This window comes from Neodiprion fabricii, chromosome 1 (assembly GCF_021155785.1).
Source record: "Neodiprion fabricii isolate iyNeoFabr1 chromosome 1, iyNeoFabr1.1, whole genome shotgun sequence".
Classification (NCBI taxonomy): Eukaryota; Metazoa; Arthropoda; class Insecta; order Hymenoptera; family Diprionidae; genus Neodiprion; species Neodiprion fabricii.
The window spans coordinates 1815329-1841955 of NC_060239.1; the positions used below are offsets into that span (position 1 = coordinate 1815329).

General features: G+C 37.5%; 1 protein-coding gene across 4 annotated transcripts; it reads right to left on the bottom strand.

The window, feature by feature from the left end:
- LOC124187978 lies at positions 1-25162 on the bottom strand. Of its 4 annotated transcripts, XM_046580197.1 has the most exons (7): positions 25098-25162; positions 23416-23588; positions 5546-5698; positions 5275-5415; positions 4626-4740; positions 2898-3112; positions 1-1122 (listed from the first exon to the last, which is right to left on the bottom strand). In XM_046580197.1, exons 2-7 carry the CDS (start codon positions 23534-23536, stop codon positions 983-985), a joined length of 885 nt encoding a protein of 294 aa, XP_046436153.1. In that variant the 5' UTR covers positions 23537-23588; positions 25098-25162; the 3' UTR covers positions 1-982. The 4 variants fall into 4 exon arrangements, with proteins under 4 accessions (XP_046436153.1, XP_046436154.1, XP_046436155.1 ...); XM_046580198.1 differs by lacking the exon at positions 25098-25162 and having other exon boundaries at positions 2925-3112; positions 23416-24027; XM_046580199.1 differs by lacking the exon at positions 25098-25162 and having other exon boundaries at positions 1-1136; positions 2925-3112; positions 23416-24027.
- Between the last annotated feature and the right edge of the window lie 1465 nt (positions 25163-26627).

Sequence of the window (26627 nt, forward strand, 5' to 3'; positions counted from 1 at the left end):
AAATTCGTCACTTTTTAGATTCCGTCGAGCGTGATGATTACTTCAACCCACTTTCGTCCTCTGGTCCCTTGCGAAAATGACAACTGTTAGAGTTATTGCAAAATCAATCGTCTCTTACGAGGGACGATTTAACCTTTATTATTATACCTTCAGTTTTGAGAATTTAGTAATCATGGTTCGATAATAATTCGCCATTATTTATCTATATTACGTACTACGCTTAAATACTAATTGCGTGCGTGCGCGGGTGCAGATTTATAATTTTATACTTCGCGATTTTGTGCCAATTGATTAATTATTCTTATATATAGCGGTGCCCGATTAGGTGATGTTTGGAATTATCTCAAGTATATCAAGGTCTATTCAAAACGCGCTTATTTTATCTACGTAATACTAGATTATGAAATAATGTTATTCCGTTTGCGTACAGAATAACCATCGAGTAACGGTTTAACAATAATATATTGTTTGACGAAATTAGTTATCAATAGTATTATAATTAGTTATAATGTTTCGAAAAAATTATCGCGACGAACTAATCGTGCAAAAACTGCGCAAATTGAGAAACTGTGCTGAACTGTTTAGTATATATTAATAATATGATTTATAATACGGTATTATAATCATGCGGCATGAAGAATATAGAATGGCTGATTGTACGCATGATTCGATTATACATACGTACATATATATATACATATGTGTATGTATATAAAGTTTTATAATTGTCAAGCAAAGGCCAACGCTGATTAATTTTGCGCTGTAATTTTCATTTCTCTCGCAAGTATGTATTATTTATGCAGACTCACGATAACAATAATAATAATAATAATAATCGTATTAAGTAACGCGTCAATCTCACATACCGGACGACGAATCATTTTGTGACGCTTTAAAATTTATTTGCGTTCTTGCATCGGAAAATAATGGAAAAAAGAAAACATAACGAATGTTGATTTATCTGCATTATTGATCGATCCGTCTACGCGACGGCGGCGTCTTGAATTTCGACGGTTATGTTACTCGGTTGCGTTGCTGGTGGCGATTTGTTTGATCTCGTTGATGTTGCCGATGCATTTCCTGTGCTTCCTCGACTTCCTCTTCTTGACCCTGTTCGAGATCCTGCCAACATATCCCTAAATATTAACGTTGTAGCTGTTTGATTATTACCGGTAATTTTTTACTATACATGTGAGTGTTAAAAATTCAACGATCCGTACGTTTTTTTGCTCACTACGCGACGAAATTTTAACGATATTTTTAATAAACTTTACGTTAAATCGATTCGATTATTGGTATACAAAGTGCGAAAAATTCTTCATCCATTGTTTTCTGTTTAACCGTTGAGTAGAGTGAATTTAATTTTGCAAAATTATTGTATATTTGTGAAAGCTCGATTTTATTATACTTATTACCGGAAATCAGTCATATTTTAGCTTCTTCGATCCCGTGTACGTTAGAAGAGCGATTGTTGAACTTGTAATTTTACGGACGCTTCATGGGAGAAAAAATTGACCGTCGTTGAATTTTTGTATACTTAAAATCAATTTGCTATTTTTTTTCACTTGATCGAATCAAGTCTGCAGTTATTCAGTGGAACGCTTCATATTACATAACTTCTTCGAATTTTGATCGATGTTGGTTACTTTTTTTTCACCTTACACGATCCTTCACAGTTTCAAAAATCGTTATTCAACCTGTAACTTTTTTTTGCCACATTTCCGACAATCTCGAAGTTATACAATACGTAATATAAGAGCCTGCAGAGAAATGTTTGGTATGAAATAGCGAGAAATTCGTATTTCATCCGTTAACCAATATTCGATATAAGTCAGATAATATGTATACAGTGTTTTATAAACCCATGCATTCGTGCGGAAATTCTTACTACAGCAAGCAACTAGCTTCACGGATATAATATGACTTTGACGATCAAAAGATTCGTTCCCTCAATCTTTTCTCTGTACTTTTCAACTGATCGGTCATTGCGGTTTAAACATTAGTAAGAAAAAAAAAAAATAAATAAACAACTTAATCGAATCCATAAGTGGATAAGGATGTCGATACATTATTATAACACGGTCGGAAAACCCATTTGAAAACGGCAAAAAAAATCTCGATTCAACTCGTCGAAGTTCGTTATGTCTCGACATAACTATTTCTATTCGAATTTTTGATTGATGGATTTTTTTTTTACAAAATTTCAATTCAACAAAAATTCAACTATCTGAAAAGTTTGTTTTGCGATGATGAGAAAATTTATCCAAAACGCCGAATAATCCCGATAATTTATACAGCGACGAAATTTTGCACAAAATTGTAATCAACGGCCGTAACGAATTTATTTATAATTATTCTTCTGATGAAAAAATCTCGAACAAATCTCTGACCATATACCATCTACGATTCTATAGTGTGTATATATATATATAATCTATCAGTAGCTAATAGGGTATAAGGTCGTTATACACAACAGATGCGAATCTATATAGAAAAAGAAAGGTATACAAGAGAAAAAATAAATAGGCAGGTATACCATAATCAAGATAGTATAGAGGCATCTAGATCGATCGAACAGATAAATACAGAATCTATGTTAGTACGAGTATATATAATATATGTATATATGACGGTAAATACGTACTAGTTTATTTCAGGATAGTAGGTATATATATATATATATATATGTATATATATGCATTAGTAGAAGATACGTCTGTATAACGAGAGGCTATATTGCAGTTAGTGTTGAAAATTGTTATTTGCAAGAAGAGAGTGCTTCTTTTTTTTTCACTTCTTCTCTTTCTTGGTAGGCAAATTACGTATGCGTATTATAGGAGAGTTAGTTATTGGGTGAAAGTTGCTTGCTTAGTAAATGAATGGATAAAAACCCGTACGGTTCACTCGTTGAGAGTTTTTCGCACCTTGCGATGCCGAGGGTGAGTGAGCCCTTAGAGACGCCACAGAGGGCTGCCTCGACGGGCCCCTTACGCTCCCTCGGGAGCCACGACGCTCCTGTCCGTGCAAAAGCTTGCTGTCCCTCAGCAGGGACACGTTCATTAAGCGCGGATTCGGCGTGTTGAATATCGTCCGGTTTTCCCGCCAGCGAGCCCTGAAAAACGATCATTTTATATCGCGATATCGATCGAGTTTGAATTTTTATTTTTCTATTCATTTTTCGATACACGCGCGATCAAACAGTCGTCATCGTAATTTTTTATTTATTTTTTATTTTTTTATTTTTTTTTGTCTTCCTTTCTTTTCTTCTCAAATCTGAGTAGAACAGCAAAGCTGGTTCTGGACAGGAACCTGTATCCGACACTTACCGACATTGACGACATTACCGACACTTGCCCGACATGTAAACCTTCTTTTTCCAAATCGTTCGAGGGTGGGGATATTATTGGACGGACAACAAAATGATCCGATCATCGATATAATTATCCGTAATCAGGATATCCCCCCAAGCTTGAACGTTCTAGAAAATGTTTCTGTGTCGGTAATGTAGGAATTTTTGGTCCAGAACTGGCCTTGCTACTCTACTAATCTGTGCATGCGAAAAAAAAATTATCAATCGTACATCATCGAAGTATTCAATTACTTTCAATTTCTGTATAACGTAGACAATAACGGTAATTGTTCATTTGCATCATTTTTACTACTATGCTGTATAAATATTTGGACGGTCATGACTGGAGAAGCAGTCTTGTCATACATTGCGCAGATATAAATTATTTTGCCCGTGAGTCATGTTACATTTTAGTTCGGATATATGCATATACCTGCACTATGCCTATATACTAGATCTTGTATTGTATGACGTGTGTAATACGGAATTGTACGCGGAATTAATGTGACTCGACGAAGGAAATGATTGATGAGGTGGGGTGGTTGGAATCTTATACACGCTAGTCTATTCCCTTATAACCGGTATATAAGGCTTACTAGGTACATATATTGTAAACATATTTTTTTCCACGCAATTTTTACACTCGGATTGTCCATTTATCGGAGCGATTTTTCGTTAATATTTGGTGCTTCGTTCTACAATCTTTACAAATTTCTTTGGCGAGGCAATTTTTTATTCGGTCTTGCATTTTTGAACAGTTGCTCTTCCTCTTTTTTACCGTATGAGCGTTATATCGTGATATTTCGATGTTGCATCGGAGATCGCGTTTTTATGATTATCGCTATAGTCATGCGTGGTTACTATTATTATTATTATTATCATTATGTTCTCTTCAGCGGAGAACAAGAGTTCAGATTACTTCGCCCGAGGGATTCTCGTTGATTTTCCTACTCGCTGATGTATGTATGAGAAAAGCGCGATTGCGGCCTGGGGGGGTAGAAATATGTGACGGATTGAGGGGGAAATGAAATTATCAAAAGCGGGCTTGAAATTTTTTTCAAACTTTTTTTCATACGGTTTTCCCGGTCGTCAATGTCGTCGTGCGGAAACATTCTTTTTTCCCTTTTCAAAGAAATTTTTTTTTCTCCCTTTATTTGGAACGCAAAATCAAATTGGGAAGGTATTTATTTATTTGTTTTTTTTTGTTTCACACAACACGTAGAACGTGCGTGTGTGTGTCGGTAAATACTCAGGTGTAAATAAATGGGATACTCACTTGCTGAAAAGTCTAAGCACGACGCATAATATAATGAACATTAGTGCCATGGCTACAAGAACCCAAATCATTGCTGGATCTACGTATTGTAGACTCGGTGGCTCCTTGTGCTCGGCTAAAAAATTGAACAGATTGAACAAACAGGCCGAGGATTCACGACATGCGACTGTCGCGTGTGTTACACATATATGCCCAGAGATATAAAAGAAAGGAAACTGGCGTGACAAATAATTCTTCGGTGAAGTGAAAGTTTCTGATATTTATCGTTGAATTGAAAGAAATTACGGTCAAAGCTTAGCTCTCTTTTGTATCTCTTTTCGAATTCAGCTGACAGTCGAGTTTAAGGCCATGTGGTACTCCTATACCTTTACCGACCGAGCATGCTCAATCTTTTTTTTCCAATATTAAACAAACAAACGACGGGAAAGGGTTCAAATTTCGACGGTGCATGGATCTCTTCTAGCGGAATTAAAAAAATTCACTCATATCCCGAAAATATGAATAATATGGTTGAGTTTGCTCGGTCGGTAAGGGCAGGAGTACTACGTGACCTTTCTTTTCCTGCATGCATAGTGAATTGTTTTTTTTTTCGTTTCGTTTGTTTGTCTTTAGATCCGATCCGATCTGTTCGCATCTGCTTTCGTATTACCAATGCATTCTATCTCGCCGTCGTATCGAGGTACAGGAATCATTTCGAAAATGCAGATGCATCTTCCGTCCCGGCACTCGGTCTGTTTTACCATCGACTCGCATTGTTCCCGGAAGAAGCAGGACTCGTTGATGTTAGCCTCTGTAAAATTAGGTCGGAAAATATGTACGAGGTATTATACACACTTGTGAAAGTTCTACAATGAAACGGCGCGCGAAAATCTGCGCTGTAATTGATTAAAATACGAAAGTAATAAAATTTTCGCACTTACTGACTCCGCACTTGTCGATGTGATTCGTTGCCGGAAATTCCTCCTTGCAGTTGCATTTTTTCGTTCTTGGCTCGCAGTAAGAACCGACAAATCCACAGTCGTTGTCCTGCTGGCATCTGTCTGCGAATTTCAGCTTACCCGGCGTCGCTGGACCTGCGAAACACGGGTTTTATCATTATTTAGTCTAGACAACGGTTGGTCGAGATAAAATTTATTCATACGGATAGATCGGAGTAAAAACGAATGCTGGATTTCGAAAGGCGAAAGGGAAAAGAAATCATTGAGAAACACTGAACCGGGATTCAGAATCAATATATTGAACGAAGAGTTCTGACAAGCGATAAGTTTTATCGGAAAATTATTCCTTCGTTGAGAGGAAATAAAAATGTCTACCATAAATTTCAATCGAAATAATTCAGTAATTAATAATCTAACAAAGACGGGTATATAATTATTAGGCACATTTTGTTAATGCCAGATTTTTATAACAGCGACGCACTATTTTCATATTATGAAAAGTATCTTGTTTCGTTCTTTGTCTTATTTTTCTTCACATAATTAATGGGAAATTTTTTTTACTTCGTCATTATTTCGTTTTTGCTGTACCGATAATACGTACACCTGATAACGAATTATTGAATAAAATCGGAAAACCGACAATTTGTACAAATGTTTTATACCTTGTGAGGTATTGTTAAAATTTTGCGGCACGTTATATTTTATAACAAGGATTCGGCAAATACAATTCATCGAACAAGACTGAATTCGTTGAAGCAGATATTTCATGATGATCGGAGGAATGCGCAAGATCTCTAATTTTCGCGCATGCGATTTTTACATCAATATGATATCATTACTGCAGGCGAAATTAGTATTGAAATAAGTATTCGGGGGTTCAAGACGTTAAAAACAAAAATTAGATTTCTGAACTTCGCTACCTTATTCGAACGAACATCATCGGAACGTTCGGCTGCTAATTTTGTCCGTAAGCTTCACACGCGTATCAAATTTGCGCACAGCCGAATATCTGCGCAAAATGTATGATTTCGTATAACGTACGACTCGTGTAATACCTATACTGCGGAATCCTTCACCCCCACCGATGCAGCAACGCGAAGTAATGAAATATTGACGGGAAATATAAGTATATAATGTACGTACAGTAGAGACAATGAAACGGTAACAATGCCCTCGTTCCCAGAGTCAACTCGAGTGCATATTTACGTATATTTGCACACCTATACGTACACGTGCCTACGCCCTGTAAATTATACACGATCCGTGGCGTATAACAGCGATAACATTTGTATTGACAGACGGTGACGGCGAGATGAACACCACGTCACGTTACGCTGCATGTTGCATAAAAGATTACAAAATTTTACACTTCTCTTTTATATTTTCATTATTTCTCTCTCTTTCTTTATCGTAAAACTCGTCTGCGCGTGCGCGTGTGTGTGTGTTTTTTTTTTCTATTTCTTTTATCGGTCACGACCGGTCTCTTGGCTTCGTTTTCATTTCTGGCATACAATGAATTAATGTTTTTGCGACCCAAGCCGCGAGGTACGTGAGTACGGTTGGTACGAGAACGTAATAATACATACAAGGGTCCCATTGTTGCGTGACGTTACCGCCACAGTGGCGATTGCTGCGAGATTCTGCAGGGCCTACGAACCAGACCGACACGCAAGTCTGCCCTCACATGTTGCATTTTTACCAATTACCGTTATTACGTTGTATATTATATAGTCTGCAGGCTCGATCCGTTTGTGATTGTAATATACGTGTGGTGTAAAATACAAAAAAGAGACCCGAAAATTGTTACAGTCTGAATTTATTATCATTTGCCTGCGGCGGTTGTATTAATATTACTTTGTTTTTTCTTCTTACAATGTGGTAGAAAAAATAATTATAAGTTTAAGCAAATAGCAAGAGATAAATCTTACTTTCGCGGAGAAGCTTTTACAAAGCTCTTGAAAAAATCAGAGATGATGAATTTCTGGAAATCTTTGTATACGTTATATTATCCACTTCTCGTCGTCCCGTCTCTCTTGGGGAATATAAATTTCCCCGGACGGAACGTGAAGTAACATTCGCGAGTGAATAATTTAACTGAAAAATGAACGACGGGTTAGGGATATGGAATTTGTAAATTCACGAGCGATGTTTTTTTGCGGAAAGTAGTATAGGATAATAAATTTCACCTTTAATAACGCTAAGAAAGCGTTTCTTTCAATTTCCGCGATGAAAATTCATGTCTCGTATTTGCTTGTTAAAATTCTATCCAATATTTTTATTGTTTGTATTATTTCTCTCTGTGGAAATGAAAAACCGTTCGAACGTAGATTCGCGCAAATTTCTGCGCAACATTAGGCGCAAGGCGCAGTTGCATTACAATATTTTACACGTTACGTTGTACGATCTGAAGTTTTTTCTTTTACTCCCTCCCTCCAGCCGTGACCGAGAAAAATTGGTCTGAGAATCTAATATGACGTTTCGTTTCAACTTCAAAAAGGTTTCTTGCGAATCTATTTCACGGTTTTTACGACCTGCAGACGAATTTGTTTTCGTGCGATTTTATTTTATTTTTTTTTCATTCCATCCTTCCTTGCCTTTATCGTTATAATTTTCTTTTCTTTTTTTTTTTCTTTTCCTCTTACCGCCCATTTTTCCCTACATTTCTCTCGGGCAGCACACGCAGTTGGGTACGAAGCTATGATATATACATGCACAAGGTATAATATTCTCGATTCTCTCTGTTCCGCAGCGTGGAAATATACCTGCGGTAAAACCGACGTCGATACGCCGAAACGAGTCCTTTGGGCTTTAACGAAAAACGATGAAATTCAACTGATGCGTATAAAGCAGATCCCTTTCCGGTTTGTAGCGTTTGCCTCGTATTCGGATCAATGCCAACCAATTTCCGTTACCGTGCAACGTTCCAAAGTTTAACGGTTTATAATATTCGTCGTCTTGTACGGAGTTTATGATATATTTTTTTTTTTAATTTATTGTTCGAAATTCTTATCGTTCGGACTAAATGAATACACGGTGTATGGTACGATTTATTGATATACATTGGATATACAATAAGTAAAGTAGAGCACGCATGTGCATGGTTAGAAAAAAAAAAAAAAAACTTGGAAGAAAGAATGAATTTTGGAACTGCGTTTGAACGAAGTATATATTTAGGAAAAGAGTTGAACGTGAAAAAGAAACGATTGTTATATTTTGCAATTTTATCGTTAACAATTAGTTTGTCGTTATATTCGAATTTACAATGGAAAAGAAAAATCTAATGAAAGAATTTTATCGATCACATACATCGTATATATACTATAAACATTATCGGGGCAAAATTGGAATACAGAATTGGGTGAAGCTTGGTAAAGTTCAAGTTTAACGCGGTGTATCGTGATGGTAGGGAGAGAACAAAACAAAAAAAAACAACAAACAAACAAACACGGTGATTGAGGCCCATAAAAGCGATCAATACCCGCTACGCCGCGTCTTCTTCTCCGCAATGTATAAATTTTTACTCCGAAGTCAGGATCAAAACAGGCTAACTAACATTGATAAATCGAAAAGCTCGAAGGGTCAAATCGTGTAGAAATCGGCAAAATTTCGCCTGTAATTATCAAACGTATGGTTGAAAAATTTTTAATTTCTTGGATATATTTTTAAGATAATACTTTTGCAAAAAATTGTTCGCGATCGAATTAAATACATATGTCACGTAGGTTTAGCCTGAGAATCGATAATTTGCGTCGCGGTGAAATGGAAAAATCAAAATGCGGATAAAAACGTCGTTCGGTCGTTTTGAAGAGTTTAGTTTTTAGTTTTTTCTTCCCGCATTTTTCTGCACGAACGTTTACGTAATGCAGAACCGAGGCCTCGGGCACGTGATCCACCGCATTTCCATCTACGAGGTACAATGCATGTTACGCCTACGACTACAAACACATTCGCCCGCAAGCCGAGGACTGCGTCGCGTAATGCGGATGTACGTAAAAGTCGACGTTTACACCGATCCATAATCGTGTGAAATACGTGTGAAAATGCGGATAACCGACTCAAGTTCTTTCGCGAAATTGAAGACGTTCGTTGTACCTACGTTATTACTAATTTACAATCCTTCGGAGGATTAATGAATTCGGGACTGAGCTTGAAAAATATCAGTAAAGACGTACGAGTTCTGCTTTACAGCCATTTGATGCGTACATTTTTTCTCGCATTGAAATTCCTTCAGACCGGAGATACAATTTAAGGGTTCTCGAGGTCGCTGGTTTGAAAAATTGGGGTCGGATCGGAGATATTTACGAAATTCAACATGGTGAAGTGAAAACGCGAAAGCGATCGGAATGGCTCGGAAATGCACACTCGGGTGTTTTTTCTACTTTTTCACTTTTCTAGTCACTCTGATCTTCCCATAATTACATTTGTTCTTTAAAAATAGGCATTTTCAACACTTTGTTTATTTACAGCGCTCGCTATATTCGCAGAATCATTATAATCCCTCTTAAAACATCAACATTGACATTTTAGCAGTCCAATTATGCGAAATAAAAGAGCGATGTGTCAAAAAATTGAATGTATAAAGCTTGAATAACCGACGCTGCGCCACAGAGTGTTGAATCGAGTTACTTACTATTCGTTTCACTTGTACAAGATTGTACTGAATTTCAGACAATCTCACAAACTTGTGAAGAAAAATCAGTACGAAGAAACAGTTGAATCTCATCGGTCGCAACGATGAAACGGAAGAGAAAATATAAACGAGTATAAAAAATAGGCTGCTCTACGACCATCATTCGAAGAATTAGGTATAATTGCTGAGGTTTGTGTAATACGCTATACGTGTATATACTACAGTTGCTGGGGGTAAAACCTGCAGTGCGGATATATAAACGCGAGTGGAATATAGCTCTATACTTATACGCGCTTACGTATATGTGTATATATAAGTTTGAAACGGATAATTCCTTGAGTAATTATGCGATTCTCTGCCTATGAACCAGCTGTGTTTTATGCGCGTACAACCTTATAACGTATAGATTAAATTCCTGCTTTGCGGATCGAAGGCGTAGAGTATAAGTTTCGCCTTTGAAGTATTTTACAATATTAGTACCGTATTTCAATATTTGTCGCTGGATTTATCCATAACGGATATCGTACCGCATTTTTTGTACACCTAACAACAAGAAGAAGAAGAAGAAAAAGAAGAAGAAGAAGAAGAACAGCAACAACGCAACAACTATATTAGTCAATCGTGCTCACAGACCGAAAGCTGCTGCGATATTGCCTCGGCTTTGACGGACGAGACCCTTTAAGCTTCACCACGAATTGATTATATCTTGTACGGGGGAAGAAATTTCCCCACCCTTAAAAGCTGTGTACCCAATATGCCGCAAGCTCGGCGAGCTTTTACAACTTTTTACGTAATTCCGGAAGGGGCGCGGGGGGGACGAGGGGAAAGGAGAATCAGAGAGATGGGGGGCGAATGCGAATGCGAATGCGAATGCGGATGCGGATGCGGATACGCGAAGGAAGTAAGGAACGTTCTAATCGCGGCGAAAGGCGAACGAGCACGCGAAATATCACCGAAGGCGGTGGAAGTCGGTTGCTTTTTGTCACGTTGTATATGTGTGTGCAATATTATATACATACGGGGCATTCCGTGTAAACGCGACCAATTATTTTCTCTCAGAATTTTTTATTTGCTTGAGTATTTAAATTTTTTTTCGATTATTCAAACTTGGCTAAAAATTGGCATCTTTTTTTAAAGATATCACAAACGATTCTCAAAAATCGTATTTTACTTTTATCTTTCTCGAGCACTTTAAACGTTTTAAACACCACGTTTCAATGTTTCGATAATTGTCAAAAATTCTTTATTCTATTCTGAATCTTTTGCCACAAAGACGCGGTAGAAAAAACGATTTAAAAAATACGAGAAATGACGTTCAAAAAAATTAGAAGAAACTGAGGGGGCCACTCTGAACCTTAGGCGAGGGTGTTTTTGAGATGGGTTTAAAGAATCTTAGGCTAATAGGTCGAGTGACTAAAATAATTTGAAAATTGTTTTGGACGCTTTTCAGGGCTCGTACTAACGTAGGAAAAAATTTCCGCGGAATGCCTTATACACAGGTATAATATTACACCTACACTTCGACTGACCTACGTATATTATGTTATTATACGTATCACACGATTTTACGTAAGTTTTATACATACGTTTTGATTGTATCGAGCGTCGCGCGGTGCCTGGCGCCATTTTTGCCATGCGGCCAAATAAAATGTCGATCCAGTTTTGTTTTCTCTTTGCTTAATTCGCTCCTCGATTTTCAATTTCTTTATAATTAAATGTAAAAAAAAATCGACAAATTTCGGACGATTTAAACGAACGTTGAGACGATTTTTTTATACTCGCGTAACCGATGATTAATAATCGAACGGTCGCGTGATAGAATTTATCGACAGTTTTTCTCAGCGGCATAAAATCGTCGTTACTTTCCTGCTCCGATTTTACCATTATTATTTGCAAGTATCAAGTCTGTGACTAAATTTCTTCGACTTCACGTTTTGTCGATTGCATAAAACGCGCGACGCCGCGTGATTAACGCCACGACCAATTTAATCGAACACGCGAAACGGTTACCAACATTTTCCCACACATTCGCATATCGAAACGAGAACCGCACTGTTTCTCTGCGAACGCGGCATAAACTTCGTTCCGCAATTGTAACTATCGTGAATGATAATATACCCACCGTGTACGTACACCGGGGTACGTAGTACGTGAATTTTTTATCACTTAAACTAGAACGAACGTTTCAATTTGTTCAATCTGACGTGTAAACTGTGATGACTTGATATTGTGAAAAATATGGTTGAACTTGTTTTAAATTATATTTTTTAGTAGTAAATCGAATGATATTTTTGTGCGTTGATTTTTGGGTGTACACGATGAGAAATTGAGCTTTCAGTTTACAATTGCAATAGCGATAAGTATCTGCTAAGTAATTGGTAATTATTTTAATTGACAGATTGTTGAGGTTTTACTGTGTTATTTGTGCAAGAGTCTCGTTGACAGAATTTGCTTCCCATAAATGTTTATTCAAATTAATTTATTGTGCTAATTTCTTTTTTTTTTTTATATATTAAATTGAATTTATCATTGGAGTTTTAACGCTTTCATCATTATTTCTGTTTATTATACTTAATAATTTTATAGTATTCAGTGTTGGATTTAATCTCGGTGCAACATTGTACGTATACAGGTATATACCGAGAGAATATCTTGAAAGTTCGCATTCGGTCGCCGCCGACTCGGCAACACTCAATAATAAATAAATAAATTTTAAATAAATTTTTTTTTAAAAATGTACAAAATTGAAAAATCAATTGAGCGCGATCTTTCACGCAACGTATAACGCGTTCATCTTTCGACAGAACCTTTCTTTTAACCTGAACAAACTTTTTAGGGAATGCCAAAGCGGAAAATGGCAAAAAATTATTTTTGCACGAAAGACGCCAATTTATTGTGTATATTATTTTACCCACGCCAAGAAACAGAGACGCGTAATGTGAAATTCGGGAGAAGACGGGGGGGGGGAGGCAAGGGAGAAATGTGCGTGACCAAGTAATCACATTTTTACTCGTAACACAAAAGGTAATGGAACTGGGTATTTTCCAACCCGTTATAGGATCTAATTACTACGGTGTGCTTAATTTGAATTGAAATACAAAATGTAAAGAAAATAAAGTCGTTAAATGAAACGAACGAAACGTCGAAAATGAGGAATAAAATGAACGCCGCGGGGTGAATATATTCAAACAATGTTGTAATTCAATTCCGGGACATGGAATAACACTCGTGTTTAAAGTAAATAAACCGTTAAGCGAACAATGTAATACCGTATGTACAGAGTAACGATGACGTGACCTCAGTCAGCGTTGTTGTTTGCGAAAAGAAAAGAAAATTCGCGAGTCGATATGTCGAAAGGCGGGGTCCTTTGATTACGCCGCAAACCCGGCTAATTTGTCTCGAGCTTTCTTCTTTCATACTCACTTGTTGTACGTGAATACTCGAGAGAACTTGCTATCCAATTAGACAAATCTTGGGTCTTGACCCACTTAAAGAATCGTGGATTACACATATCTGGCATTTGTGTACGTGGGAAATATACCTTGTACGTATATTTGTACAACAATACAAAGTTTCGCGGCTTTTCTTTTTCTTCTACACGCGGTACAGCTACGCTTCCGTTATACACGCGCTTATTGTTAACACAGCTGCTGAAATATCTAATCAACGCTACAGCGGCCGTACAAAGAAAGATTTGAGAAGAAGAAGAAGAAAGAAAGGAGAGGAAACTCCGATTTTTCTCAACTCTCGTAAGTTTTCCGATTGCGAATTTATATAGTATGTGTTTACGTATACGGCACTCGACCGAGCGAATGTATTACATATATACTGTATGTTTTCATGTCTATTGCCTCACTTTATAAAATATTATATGCAAACATATGTATATACTGTGGGATCAATGCGTGGGTACTACATGTGTAATATATAGGTGTAAAAATCGAAGGTTCAATCTCACGGTGAATTTTATGCGAAAAATGGAGGAAATATTTTTTACCTTTGAGAGAAGTTCATTTTTACGTACATTAGTACGTGGAGTGTATACAATATATACATATGTATGTATACTAGGGTGATTTCTATTTAGGACGGTGATGATTTGTTCCGGGCCGAATCCCAAATCAACTTTGAATAATTCAAAAACAATACCCTAATTTTATCAGAATTTTATCTCAAATCTAACCCGTGACTGAAAGAGGCTGGATTTTCCCATTCTTGGAATATATTTTATTGCAAGGGTAATAATGTTCGAAAAAATTTACAACCGCGAGGTTTCAATGGGCGTTGGTTCTACTGTGTGAGAAAAAATTCACATCGCCGTATGATGCAATCTCGACGAATTGCACTTCCTCGAAATGTGACTTTTATTCCACTTGGAGGAAGTGCGCAATTTTTCTAGATTATCTGGTACGATGATGTGAATTTCTTTCTCGCAAAGTAGCAGCTAACGCTCACTGTAATCTCTCAATTATAAATTTTTTCGAACATCGTTACTCTTACTAGTTGGAATTGAATTTACGTATAAACTGAGAATTACTGGCAGTTCTATTCTTTTTTTTTTTTTTTTTTGTTGTTATTGTATCATTATTAGTTTGCCTATCGACGCTCAGTCATTTTTTACATTTCTTGCCACTGTTAGCTGAATTGAAATAATCGCCTGTCAGTGATTTCGAACGATTCAGAATTTTGTATAAATAATAACAAATTATCCTACATTGATACGACAATTTTCGTCATCGATGTATTTTAATTCTAGTTGGTTCAATTTATCTTCGCGGGTTTCTCTTTTATTGATAATTCCTACCTTTTTTTCCCAATTCTCGTTTGGTTTCTTCTCTTTTCGCGAAGAATTCTTATCTCCGTTTACGAACACGCGTGCGGCTGACCTGCACGCAACGCGCCTAGATTGTAAGCTTGCGACAAATATAAAGATGCATTATCTTTACGTGGGTAAGCTTTATTTTACACGCTTGCAGCTGTTTGTTGAATTTAAAAACGATGTACGGAATGAAATTCAATAATCGTACGGCTTTAAATATGCAATTATGATTGAAAAACAGTAAAGGTATCGGAATAATAATAATAATAATGACAATAATAACAATAATGATAATGATAATGATAATAACGACGATGATAATGGCAACGAGGATTCTTATCGGAGGAAAAGCAAAGCAATAGATCACTTAAGTTTGTTACGGCGATGCGCAAAGGACTTCAGCTCCCGATAAATCATCCGTTTATTTTCCCGCTACAAGAGCCGATAATCCTCGCTGATTGACGTTGCGGATTTTTTCTTTTCTTTTTTTTTTAACCTCTTACCTTTCTCGCTTCTTACTTTTTTTCATCTTTTGACAATTTTTTTTATTTTTTTGTTTTTGTTTCGGTTCTTTCTTTCCGTATCACTCCACGGTGATGTCAGACGTGACGTTTTTTTGTTTGTGATGTACGGTCGTGCGGGTCAGGGGTGAAAAAAAAAAAAAAAATGAGCGAAAGCTTGAAGTCACCGATTCGCAAAGTTTGACTGATTTATTATAATATTACGATCTTGAAGGCGAAATATGCGATATAAATAACAAGTCGAGGCTCTGCTTTTCACAAGTTGTAAAATTTATGTCTACCATGCATCGTGATATTGAAATTTATTTAACTGTAGCGTGTTTTTTTTTTTTTTTTCTTCTTTTATTCCCGTGCTTTCTGTGCAACGACATTATATAGTTATATGTATATTTGTACGGGTGTCTGTAACTTGTGGAATGTTGCATCATGTATGTATACAGTGTTTGGGGACTACGCAGGAGGCTTGCTTCGGGATAAGCTAGAAACCGGAGCTTCTAGGTGTGGGTAACGATTTATTCGCTGAGCCGAGGGTTTCGTTCGTAGACGGACGCTAGGATCAGGGTTGGTTTATTCGATGTATTGAAACCTTGCGTGCGAACCTTCGCTTGCTGATTTTATTGCGTGTGTGCTTCGAGTTCCGATATATACGCACGTACTGAATTCATTCGCGAATTTATATTGTGACCGTGGCATTATCCATACATATTTATTTATTTGTTTATTTTTATGAGCGACTCGCGATCGATTTTCGCGTGCAATCGAACCTCTTGAAAAATCCTGACAGGTATAGTATACATAGGTACGTCTCCTGACAATAGAGCGAAAAGAAAATTCGAAGGAATTAGGCGTGATTAAATAGATAAGCAGATGGATACTCGTATGTGTGTATATATATGTATATTACTGAGTTGGTGTGGAATGCCCCGTATATAGATAGACTGACAGACAGACAGATAATATCATTACGAACATTTTATGCAACTCTCTCGCGAAAGTTTGTCTTTGCGAAATGGCGACGAGGACGACGAGAATCGCGGTTTCAGGGATTTAAGAGAAGTTGCAGAGAAGTTTCGGCGCTCGAGCTTTGCTACAAATACGCCTTGGTTAAAGCCTGAGAAGGTGAAAAATACAGCCGTGGTTTAAACTGACAAACGTGGTTCATACTGCCGCAAACTGCGAAACTTTATTTGTCCGCACCTGCCAACCGCAATCTTACCCCCAAACGTGCTGTCGTTTGCACCCAGTTTGCTGTTTCTGCAAGCTAATCCTGTACTCCGAGTTTCTGCCGTAGACATATAATATAAGTAAACAACCGTTTGATACACTTTTTAAACTCTTCGAGGCATCCGAATATCAACCACAAAAAGTTAATCGAGTAAAAGTTATCTTTACCTTTGTCAGGTGAATATAATAACTGGTAACGATGGGAAAAAAGGAGAGAGAAAAAGAAAAAAAAAAAAAGAAACGAACTGAAATTCGTCGAATGATTCATTTTTTACCAAATTTTAAGTCACGTTCAAATGTGTATCTCCACTTTATTCGTGCATTGCGAATTCGGTTGAGGAGGTTTTGTTTTTTCTTTCTCTTTTTTTTTGAATTTTTATTCGCTTCTCTCGATATTTTTTTTAAATCTATGTTACGGATATTTGTATATTATACGAATTGTTGATTTGTATGAAATAACGGCGAATAATCCTACACGATTATATTAGAAAGTTTAATATTACGAAATCGACAAATTTGTAAACGCCGCAATTTTTGGTTCATTGTATAATATACGTGTGTCAAAATATAATTATCCCATTATGCGGATCGTCTCGCAGTGTCATTATGCGATATTACGTTTAACTTTAAATGAAACCGAATTGCGGTAAATTGAATGATTGATCCGGCACTAAAAATTCTCAGCCTTGTTTTACGGTCAAGGCAGTTTTCAGCACACGGCAGAAAATTCCAGCGACGCGGTGACGTGTGCTGAATATTTTCTCAGATCTGCAAATGCGACCAATCTCTGATAGAAGTGAAATGTTTTTTATTCTTCCTTTTGTCAATTTTTTCTCCGGAAAGTCTAGCGATGGCTACTAAGCTAAAAGTAATCGATGCGTCGAATTAATCGGGTGCAAAAAAGTAATCGAACACGACTTGATTGAAACGATAAACATTAATCGATTATTTCATTTTTTTTTTTTTTGAAACGGTGCTTTCGAAACCAAAATTTCGTCAATTTCAGTATATATAGCGGAAAAGTGTTTTGATAATTTATAGTGTCATAAAAAATATTTTTCAATATCAGGCGAATACATTAATTCATTTTTCACCTACTATATCAAACTGGTACTTAGTAAGTAAGACAGTGATAATAATTCCTAATTTAATCACATAAATCGATATTGCATTGCGTCGTTCATGGGAGTAAAAAAAAAACAAACAAAAATTGATTATCTTTGGTCATTGTTACTCGAAACTATTTCGATGCGGTCCGCCTTGAAATTTCATCGCGAAATCGGAACGCGTCCGTGCATCGCCAACTCACACTACTTACAGTCTTAAAATCAGTGGGACGAACCGAACGTTTTCCTTTTCTACTTGTTCCGTCTGACGTACGAGTCTGTTGCTACTGCAGCTCGGCTGGCTGATTCGACGCCTGCGCGATTTCGCTACTTGCATCAACTATTGCAAACTGTGACTCCTGTTTTCTTTTTTTTTTTTATTTTATTTTATTATTTTTTTCTCACAAACGCGATACCGTCATTTATAATTACATTTTGTTTTTTTTTTACGCCAACCCTCCCGAGCGACAGCCTGAATACAGGAATTCAGAATGCTTGATGGAACAGAAACTAAAAGCTTTTTCGTATCAGTTGTGCACGAGCTTATCTTGCTGTCGTTATATTTTATCTTATTGTAAGGCTTTTCGCTCTTTCTCTCTCTCTCTCTCTCTCTCTTCAAGGATAAATTGCGACTTAATTTTTCGCGGAATTTCTCACTGCCGCCCACGCGATCATTATCGAAAATTGCCTACAATGGGCAAGAGGTGTAATATCTGGAAAGTACGAACGATTTGAACTTTCTGAAACTCCTTACCTCGCTGCTTGACGAGATGATCTACCTGCTTGCCTTGCGATTTTCAGATTACGACACGACCGCAAGTTTTTTTATTTATTTTCTTTTTCTACCTTTATTTCAGCTCCGCAAGAATCGACTTCACTTGAAACACGGAAAAGCAATTACCAATGAAGTCATACTCGTACATTATACAGTACAAGAAATATACGGCCATGTTTTAACTGTTTGTACAACATTTTTTTTTATCTATTCCCTATTTCGAAGACATAGGCAATTATACGAAGATTCTTCGATTGTATTTCTGTGTTGAAAAGTTGAATCATGTAAATTTTACTATTTCCCATGGCACTGTGGTGCATTTATTTCCGCACATCGATTCCGGTAAAGCGAGTAAGACTGTAAATGTAATAATTAAAGTCGGATACGTTAATTAATCTTGCGCGACAATTAATTATGACAAAAAGTTTGTAATTATGTGTACTCTGTTCAAGGCATACACTCCTTCGGCCGAAGCTTCCATGCGGTCTAATTATTTGATATCCCTTTTCACCTCGCATGCAGCAGCGGCTCGAATAAGCTAATTCGCTCTGTCCGTTTATAATTTCCCGGTTCACCTGCACCCCGACAGCCACTCGTTCGAAGCTAATTAATTACATCGCACGCATCCCTTGGATTTCCCCCCTGCTTTAAATCTTCCCTGGAATTGAGAGGGTGCAAGTTAATAACAGCTCCGGTATTGAGAAGAACCCGTGCAGTCAATTTTTCGCGAATTCTGATTCTGAATTGATTTCAAAATCATGGTGGGCTGGGGTTGAAGTTTCGAATTTGACAAGTTCCGAAAGTGCCGAGATTCCGAATTATTTGGTGGCAAGACTTGAAGTGAAGAAATCAAACTTTGCAGAAACAACAAAGTTTCGAACGGCCGGAAATCCGACGGATCAAAAAATTTGGAAATGCAAAATTCCGAAGATTCAAGTTACGGTATAAGAGCAAAGTTCCGAAAGTTAAAATATACTCGCACAGCGTAGTTTAATCAACAAGTGAGTGCAAAACAGCCGAAAAACGGTAAATCAGAATTACCAGGGTTCCGAACGTGAAAATACCGAGGATTCAAAACAAAGAAAGATCAAATTTCGGAATTTCGGTGTTTTGAATTTAGAAATTCTAGAAATTTTCGCACTTTCGGTACTTTGAGCGTCGGGCTTCGGATAATTCGAAACTCGGATGTTTCGACCAAGTTTGATTTCTTTGCTTTATAAGCAAATAATTGTTGTTCATTTACCCCACGCGTTATTGTTGCGGCTTGTGCGGGGAAATTACCGGCTTTGCTATGAATATAGGCATATATATGTGTATATATATGCGCACACGGTGTATATAAATACGACGTTGAATACAGTTGTTGTTGTTGTCCAGGCCTCGTCTTCCGTTGTTTGACCACCGACGCCGTTCGGTCCGTCGACGACTTCCTTCGATGAAATTGAGTTCATGACATAAGAGTAATTTGACAGTGTTAACCTCTTGACCACTTTGTCAGGCAAATATTACCTCCTCCTATCCCCGAAGCTCGTTCCTTTTCTGCTCTACAACCGCGGATGATTTATGTACAAGATTACGTTTTTCTCTCTCTTTCTCTCCAGCTCGTTTCTTTCTTATTTTCTTTTTTATTACAATCTTCTCACGTGTATCCAAAATGATCTTATTATACAATTTATACGTTATGTATTTACAAGTTATACAATTTCCGGTTGTTGTGTAAAAATATGTCACGTGTAATACAAGCTATCGAACAATTACGTATACTCCAGACTTGTGTACGCAACTTATATTTGCATTCGAACTAGATTTTTTTTTCTTCATCCAGTAACTAACATTATTTTCTTTTTCTCTCGTTCTTCTTTACACACGATTCAGAATTGATTTTAAACTCACGTAGGCGTGAGAATTTTTGCTGCCGTTCGGGGGAAAAATTGGTTGCCTCGTATTGCGCGGAGTTTGAAATTTTTTGCAAGGGACGTTGTGGAAAAGAAACGGGGGAGAAGTGTATAAATGCTCAAAGTACGAAGCACACGGTTTTGTGGTGAAAGAGAAGCTGGAGTGGAAAGCTTTGTGAAGGAAAGATGCGGGCCTAAGTGTATAACTTCTTTACGGCGTAGTGGTGCTGACTCTGGAATATCGATCCTGCGAATCCAAACTCGGGTTCTCGCTTATTCGCTGCTGTGCGTAGCGAGAAAAATACGCAGTTTTTTCTCCCTTTGCTATTTTTGAAAAGAAGAAGAAGAAAAAACTAAACAACAGCAAAGCTGACGGGGACAAAAATTCGATTTTTCAAAATTGCGTGAATTCTTCGCTTCGATTTCTTTATTACACATATATATTTTCGGTAGGTCTCACTTCTACGCATGATCTAATCTTCATTTTCTTTCTTCATTCTTCTTCTTCGTTACTTGTAAATTTTTCATTTTCTAGGGTTGGAAAAAAAAATGGCACTGATTTTTGATCCGAGAGTGCAAATTGTGAAAAATAATGCAGGTTTCGGTGCAAAGCTGCGTTGTAACCTGTAGGTTGAAGGGAAAAATAGAAGATAACCGGCTATGTGGAGACAGAAATAAATCCATTTAGTGGGTATCATGTACCGCATCATATATACATTATATAGTACGGCGATGAGAGGAGTGGCGCGGATCGCGAACAGCCGGGAGGAATAAGAGAGGGACCCTTGACTGTAAACCCTTTCAAGTGAGGAGACAAGGATCCCGGGCAACGTCACGTTTCCCCTCCCCCAGCCCTTCTAGTCTCTTGTGGAGAATGAGAAATTCTCGCAGTCGGTGATCGATCCGATCGATGTCAATGTACCAAGTTTGCCAATTCGTTTCTACGTTGAGCCGAATTTTTCTTCACTTCGTCCGATCTACGCTCTCTCTTTCTTTCTATCTCGCTTGATCTCTTTTGTTCGAAGAAATAATTGGACGAAGGAATAAAATTGTTTCTTATACTTACTCGTTATAATTATGGATACCAGTCGTTTTTGCCCGGATTTTTTCTTATTGTCTTAGTAAAATGGGCTTTTGTTACTTAAAACTTGAAATCGTGAGTTGGCGTTTTGAATCTTCGATTCGAAGGATCTTGTTTTATTTTCGCGAAGCGTAAAATATATATACATCAGGGTGAGACGCTGCAGCTACGTCAGTAGTTTCAAATTATCTACAGACCTACGATAGATGAGGAGAAAGAAACAAGCCAGCAGTGATTAGGTGAACAATGGCTCTGTTATCGGCACAGCTTTACATACGTACATGTACTTAGGTATCTACTTGCAATGCGACACAGATGACGGAAGTACAAGGCATGATTCGTATATAACCTGACGTGCAATCTTTCCCTTACGAGCCGTGCCAATAGGGAAAACTTCAATACCGAAAATACTTTCTGCAACCTCTGCTTAAAGTATACAGAATTTTATCCGATGATCATTCGTTGATCTTTTTGATCCATTAGCAGTATTAGCAAGAATTTTTGTACATGTACATTAATTATAGTTTTGTGTCAGATTTGAGGTCGAAAAGGATTCAAAAACATCGGCAATTTTGATCGCTTATGCTTTTCGTAATAATGACTGTGTTAATTTTTTTTTTTTCGTTTCTTTTACTTCGGCGTCGGTTCAAACCACCGAATAGATTTTCCGCATCGTGAAGATAATACGCGTACAATGATGCAGATTATTTATAAACACAACGGTAAAAGCAAGTCAGTGTTGAATGAATGAGATATTGATTTGTAAAGAGAAAGAAATAAAAAATGGATGTATCGAAGTGTCGTCATTGAGTACGAAAGATAAAGTTTCTGACTATACGTAGGCTGTGATTGAACCCGTTTCTTTATGTTTTTTCTCCACACAATTCAAGTGTACGATGCAAATCGTACCTCATACATGTAGGCAAATGATCTCTTGGCGTTATTATTGAAACGGCGGTGATATCGATTATGTTTACTCGAAGAAAGAGAGAAAGAGAGAAAGAGAGAAAGAGAGAGAGAGTGAGAGAGAGAAATAAGCGCTGCGCTGTTAAAAATTTCTGTATGGAACTTCCTATACTGTATTGGAAGCTTTATTCGGATATGGAACAATGAATTAATTCACTATTTATTCAATTTGAAAATATAATGAAGTTACTACAAAATTTAGTAAACTCAAAGTACTTTTTAAAAAATAAATAAATAAATAAATTTCGGTAAGTTCCAAATCATTTTTAACAGTGTGGCTGATTGATTGCAGGTACAGCGATACGACTGAAATCATCGTTGTTTGTTCAAAGTAAAAAAAGAGAAAAAATGATAGTCGTATTAATCGCAACGACGACGTAAGATAATAACTGTATTATGTTTTCAGTACATATGCAGCCGATGCAGTAATTATACGTACGTATAATCGTTGCGCGTGTTCCAGTGTCATGTTTAACAATTTGCCTCTGGCATTATCCATTATTACATGACTTATTACACATTGTAATGCCGGCATTAGACCCGAGTATAAAAGAGGTTTTACCGGCAATTTAAAAATCATCGATTATTTGTTTGTTTATTTATTTACTTATTTTCTTCCTCGACCGAGTAACGAAAGATTTTTACAAAATAGCGCGAAACGTTACATTTAATTATATACCTACGAACAAAACGAGCGTCAAGGCCGACATAGGAAAAGAAATCTAGCTATTAATTATCGCAGTATAACAAAGGTTAATAAAAGAAAAGAAAAAATCAATTTCCGTCGTTGAAAAAAGGGGGGAGAAAAAACAGATATTGCCGGTGTGCGACTCACCTTGCGGTGTCGTTATCTCGGAAGAATCCGGCGCCCCGATAACTGGCCGGGACAGCAGCAGCCACCAGGAGCCAACGAGGAGGACCCGGAGGGCGCAGATCCGTCGTAACGACGCAGTCATTTTACAGGCAACGGCGGCTCCGATCACATCTCATATATTTATACACACGCAGCTGCAATAATAGGAGATAAGAAGAAGAAGAAGCGATTACTTCGATATTATCCTCCCTCTCCTCCCCCTTGTCATCCCCTCACCCTCTTCGTCGTCACCCTCAAAATTATCGAATATCGAGTATATCACCTTTTTTTCAACTCGTATCGTACGTTTCAACGTCCGTCCGTCTGTCCGTCAACCAACCGCGAGTGTCTGTGTGTGCGCGTGTGTCTATATTTTATGATTAACGAGAACGACGAAATGGGGTAGAACGGGGTTCGATCCTCGCTATCGGGAAGACCTCATATTATAAATCCGCCTTTCCGCCGCACGCGGATTCACCGGCTCTGCTTCACAACGCGGCTGCTCACGATGCAATCCAGCACATTCGCGATATTCACTTTTATACTGCGGCACTCCACTGACCGCTGCGGCTTTATGAGTAATGAATTTGAAAATTCTCTCTTGCCCCTTCCCACTCCCACCCACCCACCCCTCCCCCCTCCCCCCTCCACACCCCGTGGCCCCACGATGACTCGATGTCAACCAGGGTGTTGACTCCTCACACACTGCTCCGATATTTGATTGTCGTTGCTTTGTTTGTTTGTTTTTTGTAAATCCTTTTCTTTTTCTCTTTACTATTTTGACATTCTTGTCGCGACAATCGGCGAGCTTTTCAGGCAGGCGCTAGGCGTTCGCGTTCAACGGAGCTTCGTTGCAGGCCACCGCGTATCATGTATAGGCTGCGAGCTTGCAACCTGCAGCTCCGATTCTCTCCAACGCCACGCGAAGCTCAAACTGTCTTGACCCGAGCCAACGGCGACGACGACGTCGCGACGATCATCGCGCAGACGCGTCACATTCGTCTGTGACTCTTGTACAGCGCCGTGCAAGAATTGTTGCGAAATTCGATACGTCGATGATTTTTTTTTTTTTTTTTTTTTTTTCCTATGGAAATTTTTTCCTTAACAACCTTTTTGTCACAACAAAATTTATCGTCGTTCAATAGCGCGGACGTTGTTAAACCTTCTTTGACACACCGGGTCAATTTTATTCCGATAGTGCTTCGTTCGTCATTCGTTAACAACGCTTTGGTTGGATTTCAGCTTAAGGATTCAGACGTATACATTGAACATTCCTTAATACTTGTGGAAAAATTAAAATTCGCACAATATAGAATTAAATTGTTGAGAAGAAATTTAAGTGAGCGTTCTGTGAAAAATTCTTTTTTCTGTGAAAAAATGTTAAGTTTTCAACCTTACGTACAGAATATTTTTCACTACCAAGCAGATTTTTCTACGTTGTCGATTAGAATCGCGTGTATGTTTTGTTTCTTAGAATGTTTGAATTAAAATATTTCGTCTCACGTATATCTGGCGTATATTGAAACAGAAATTTTTGGAAATTTCTCCAAGCTAGGCAAATTATCCGTACTCGTTTCTCAAAAATTCTACTCTCACGATCAGTCAAATTTTCAGTAAATCCAGTTGCGCGTCGCGTAATTACGTGTAGAATTTTATTACATTACCCGTAACGTTTTCCATTTGTAATTGTGAATCCGACTGTACGGTAAGCTCGCGAACCTGCTGGTTCCGTAGTTTCTCGACGGTAACCCGTGGCGAATAAAGCTCTGGCACCATGTACCTCGTATACCTACGTCTGACTCACAGCGTTTTGCGTTCAGCATGGAAGAAATACTCGTAGGTGTAAATTGCGTATACCTGCACGTACCCGTTGCACACGCATACGCGTAGACACGCCGACGTCTGAATGTTGGTGCAATCGACGTAGGACAACTTTGGAATCGCGTGTCGTTCTCTGTATTATTATAAACCCGGTTTTTAACAATATTATATCTATGCGAGGTGTACGTACGCAGTTTGCAGTTGTCCTGGTATAATTCTTGTATCTTTATACCTTGATTAGGGTGCTTCATTTTAGGTTTGTTTGTTTGTTTGTTTGTTTTTTTTTTATAAAAGTGTTGCTCGAAAAATCTATGATAAATACTGAATAAAAAACTGTCGTAAAACCTGGAGGAAGTAGGAAAATACTTAGAGGTCGCTAACGATTATAATAATATTTTTTATTCATTTTTATGCCTACACTTTTTATGTCTTATTTTGTACCGTGGTCCAATTAATCATTTACCAATCAGCAGCAAACTGCGCCTAACAATTCCGCAGTTGGCTGTTCTCGTCTTTTCAAATCGGAAAGATTAATCGTCTCGGAGAAGTTTGAAATAACAGTTTTCGTTACCGAAATAGGAGTATCGCATCACTTTAATAACCCTGTTTCGTTTGCAGTACTGATTTTTACGAACAATGATTATTGGACCACGATACCCAAAAAAAATAAACTAATATATATATATATTAAGATGCACATGTTAGAACAAATAAAAAATATTGCAATAATTGGTAGCGACCTATATACATTTTCCAACCTTCTCCAGGTCTTACGATAATTTTTTTTTCAGTATTTATCGCAAATTTTTCGACTGACGACACAAGAAAAAAAAAAAACATTTCGACGAACCACCTTAACATTGATATTACATTACTTTGTTCTTGTTATCGGGTTCTGCTATCGAAATTTGTATAAAATATGAACAAAAAATAAATTAATAAATAAATACAAGTCGATCTGTGACGGTAAAAAAGTGACGCGGTGAATGTAAAAGCAAGAAAAAAGATAACGAAACAGGTCAACCGAATTCTGCACAGCTTTTATTATATAATGTACGAGAATTTCCCCACCATGCATCACATGTGCGTGTTGTGTATAAATACATATATTTATATGTAATTCGCTATCGAACGTCGACCAGTCGTGTAGACGCGGTCCAGTTTCGGTATGCAGAGCAAATAATGTCAATCCGGGTTCTCTAGTCTTACATAAACATTGTTTCTTCGGTGAAATTGTACACATTTGAAGACCCACAGTTCTTTCCCGTCTATCCACCTGTTTGCACGATTGAATGCGATGTATACCTCCCTACGTTTGTTTTTTTTACATACCCTAGAAAAATTTATTCGTTGTGTAGGTTATACTTGTTAAT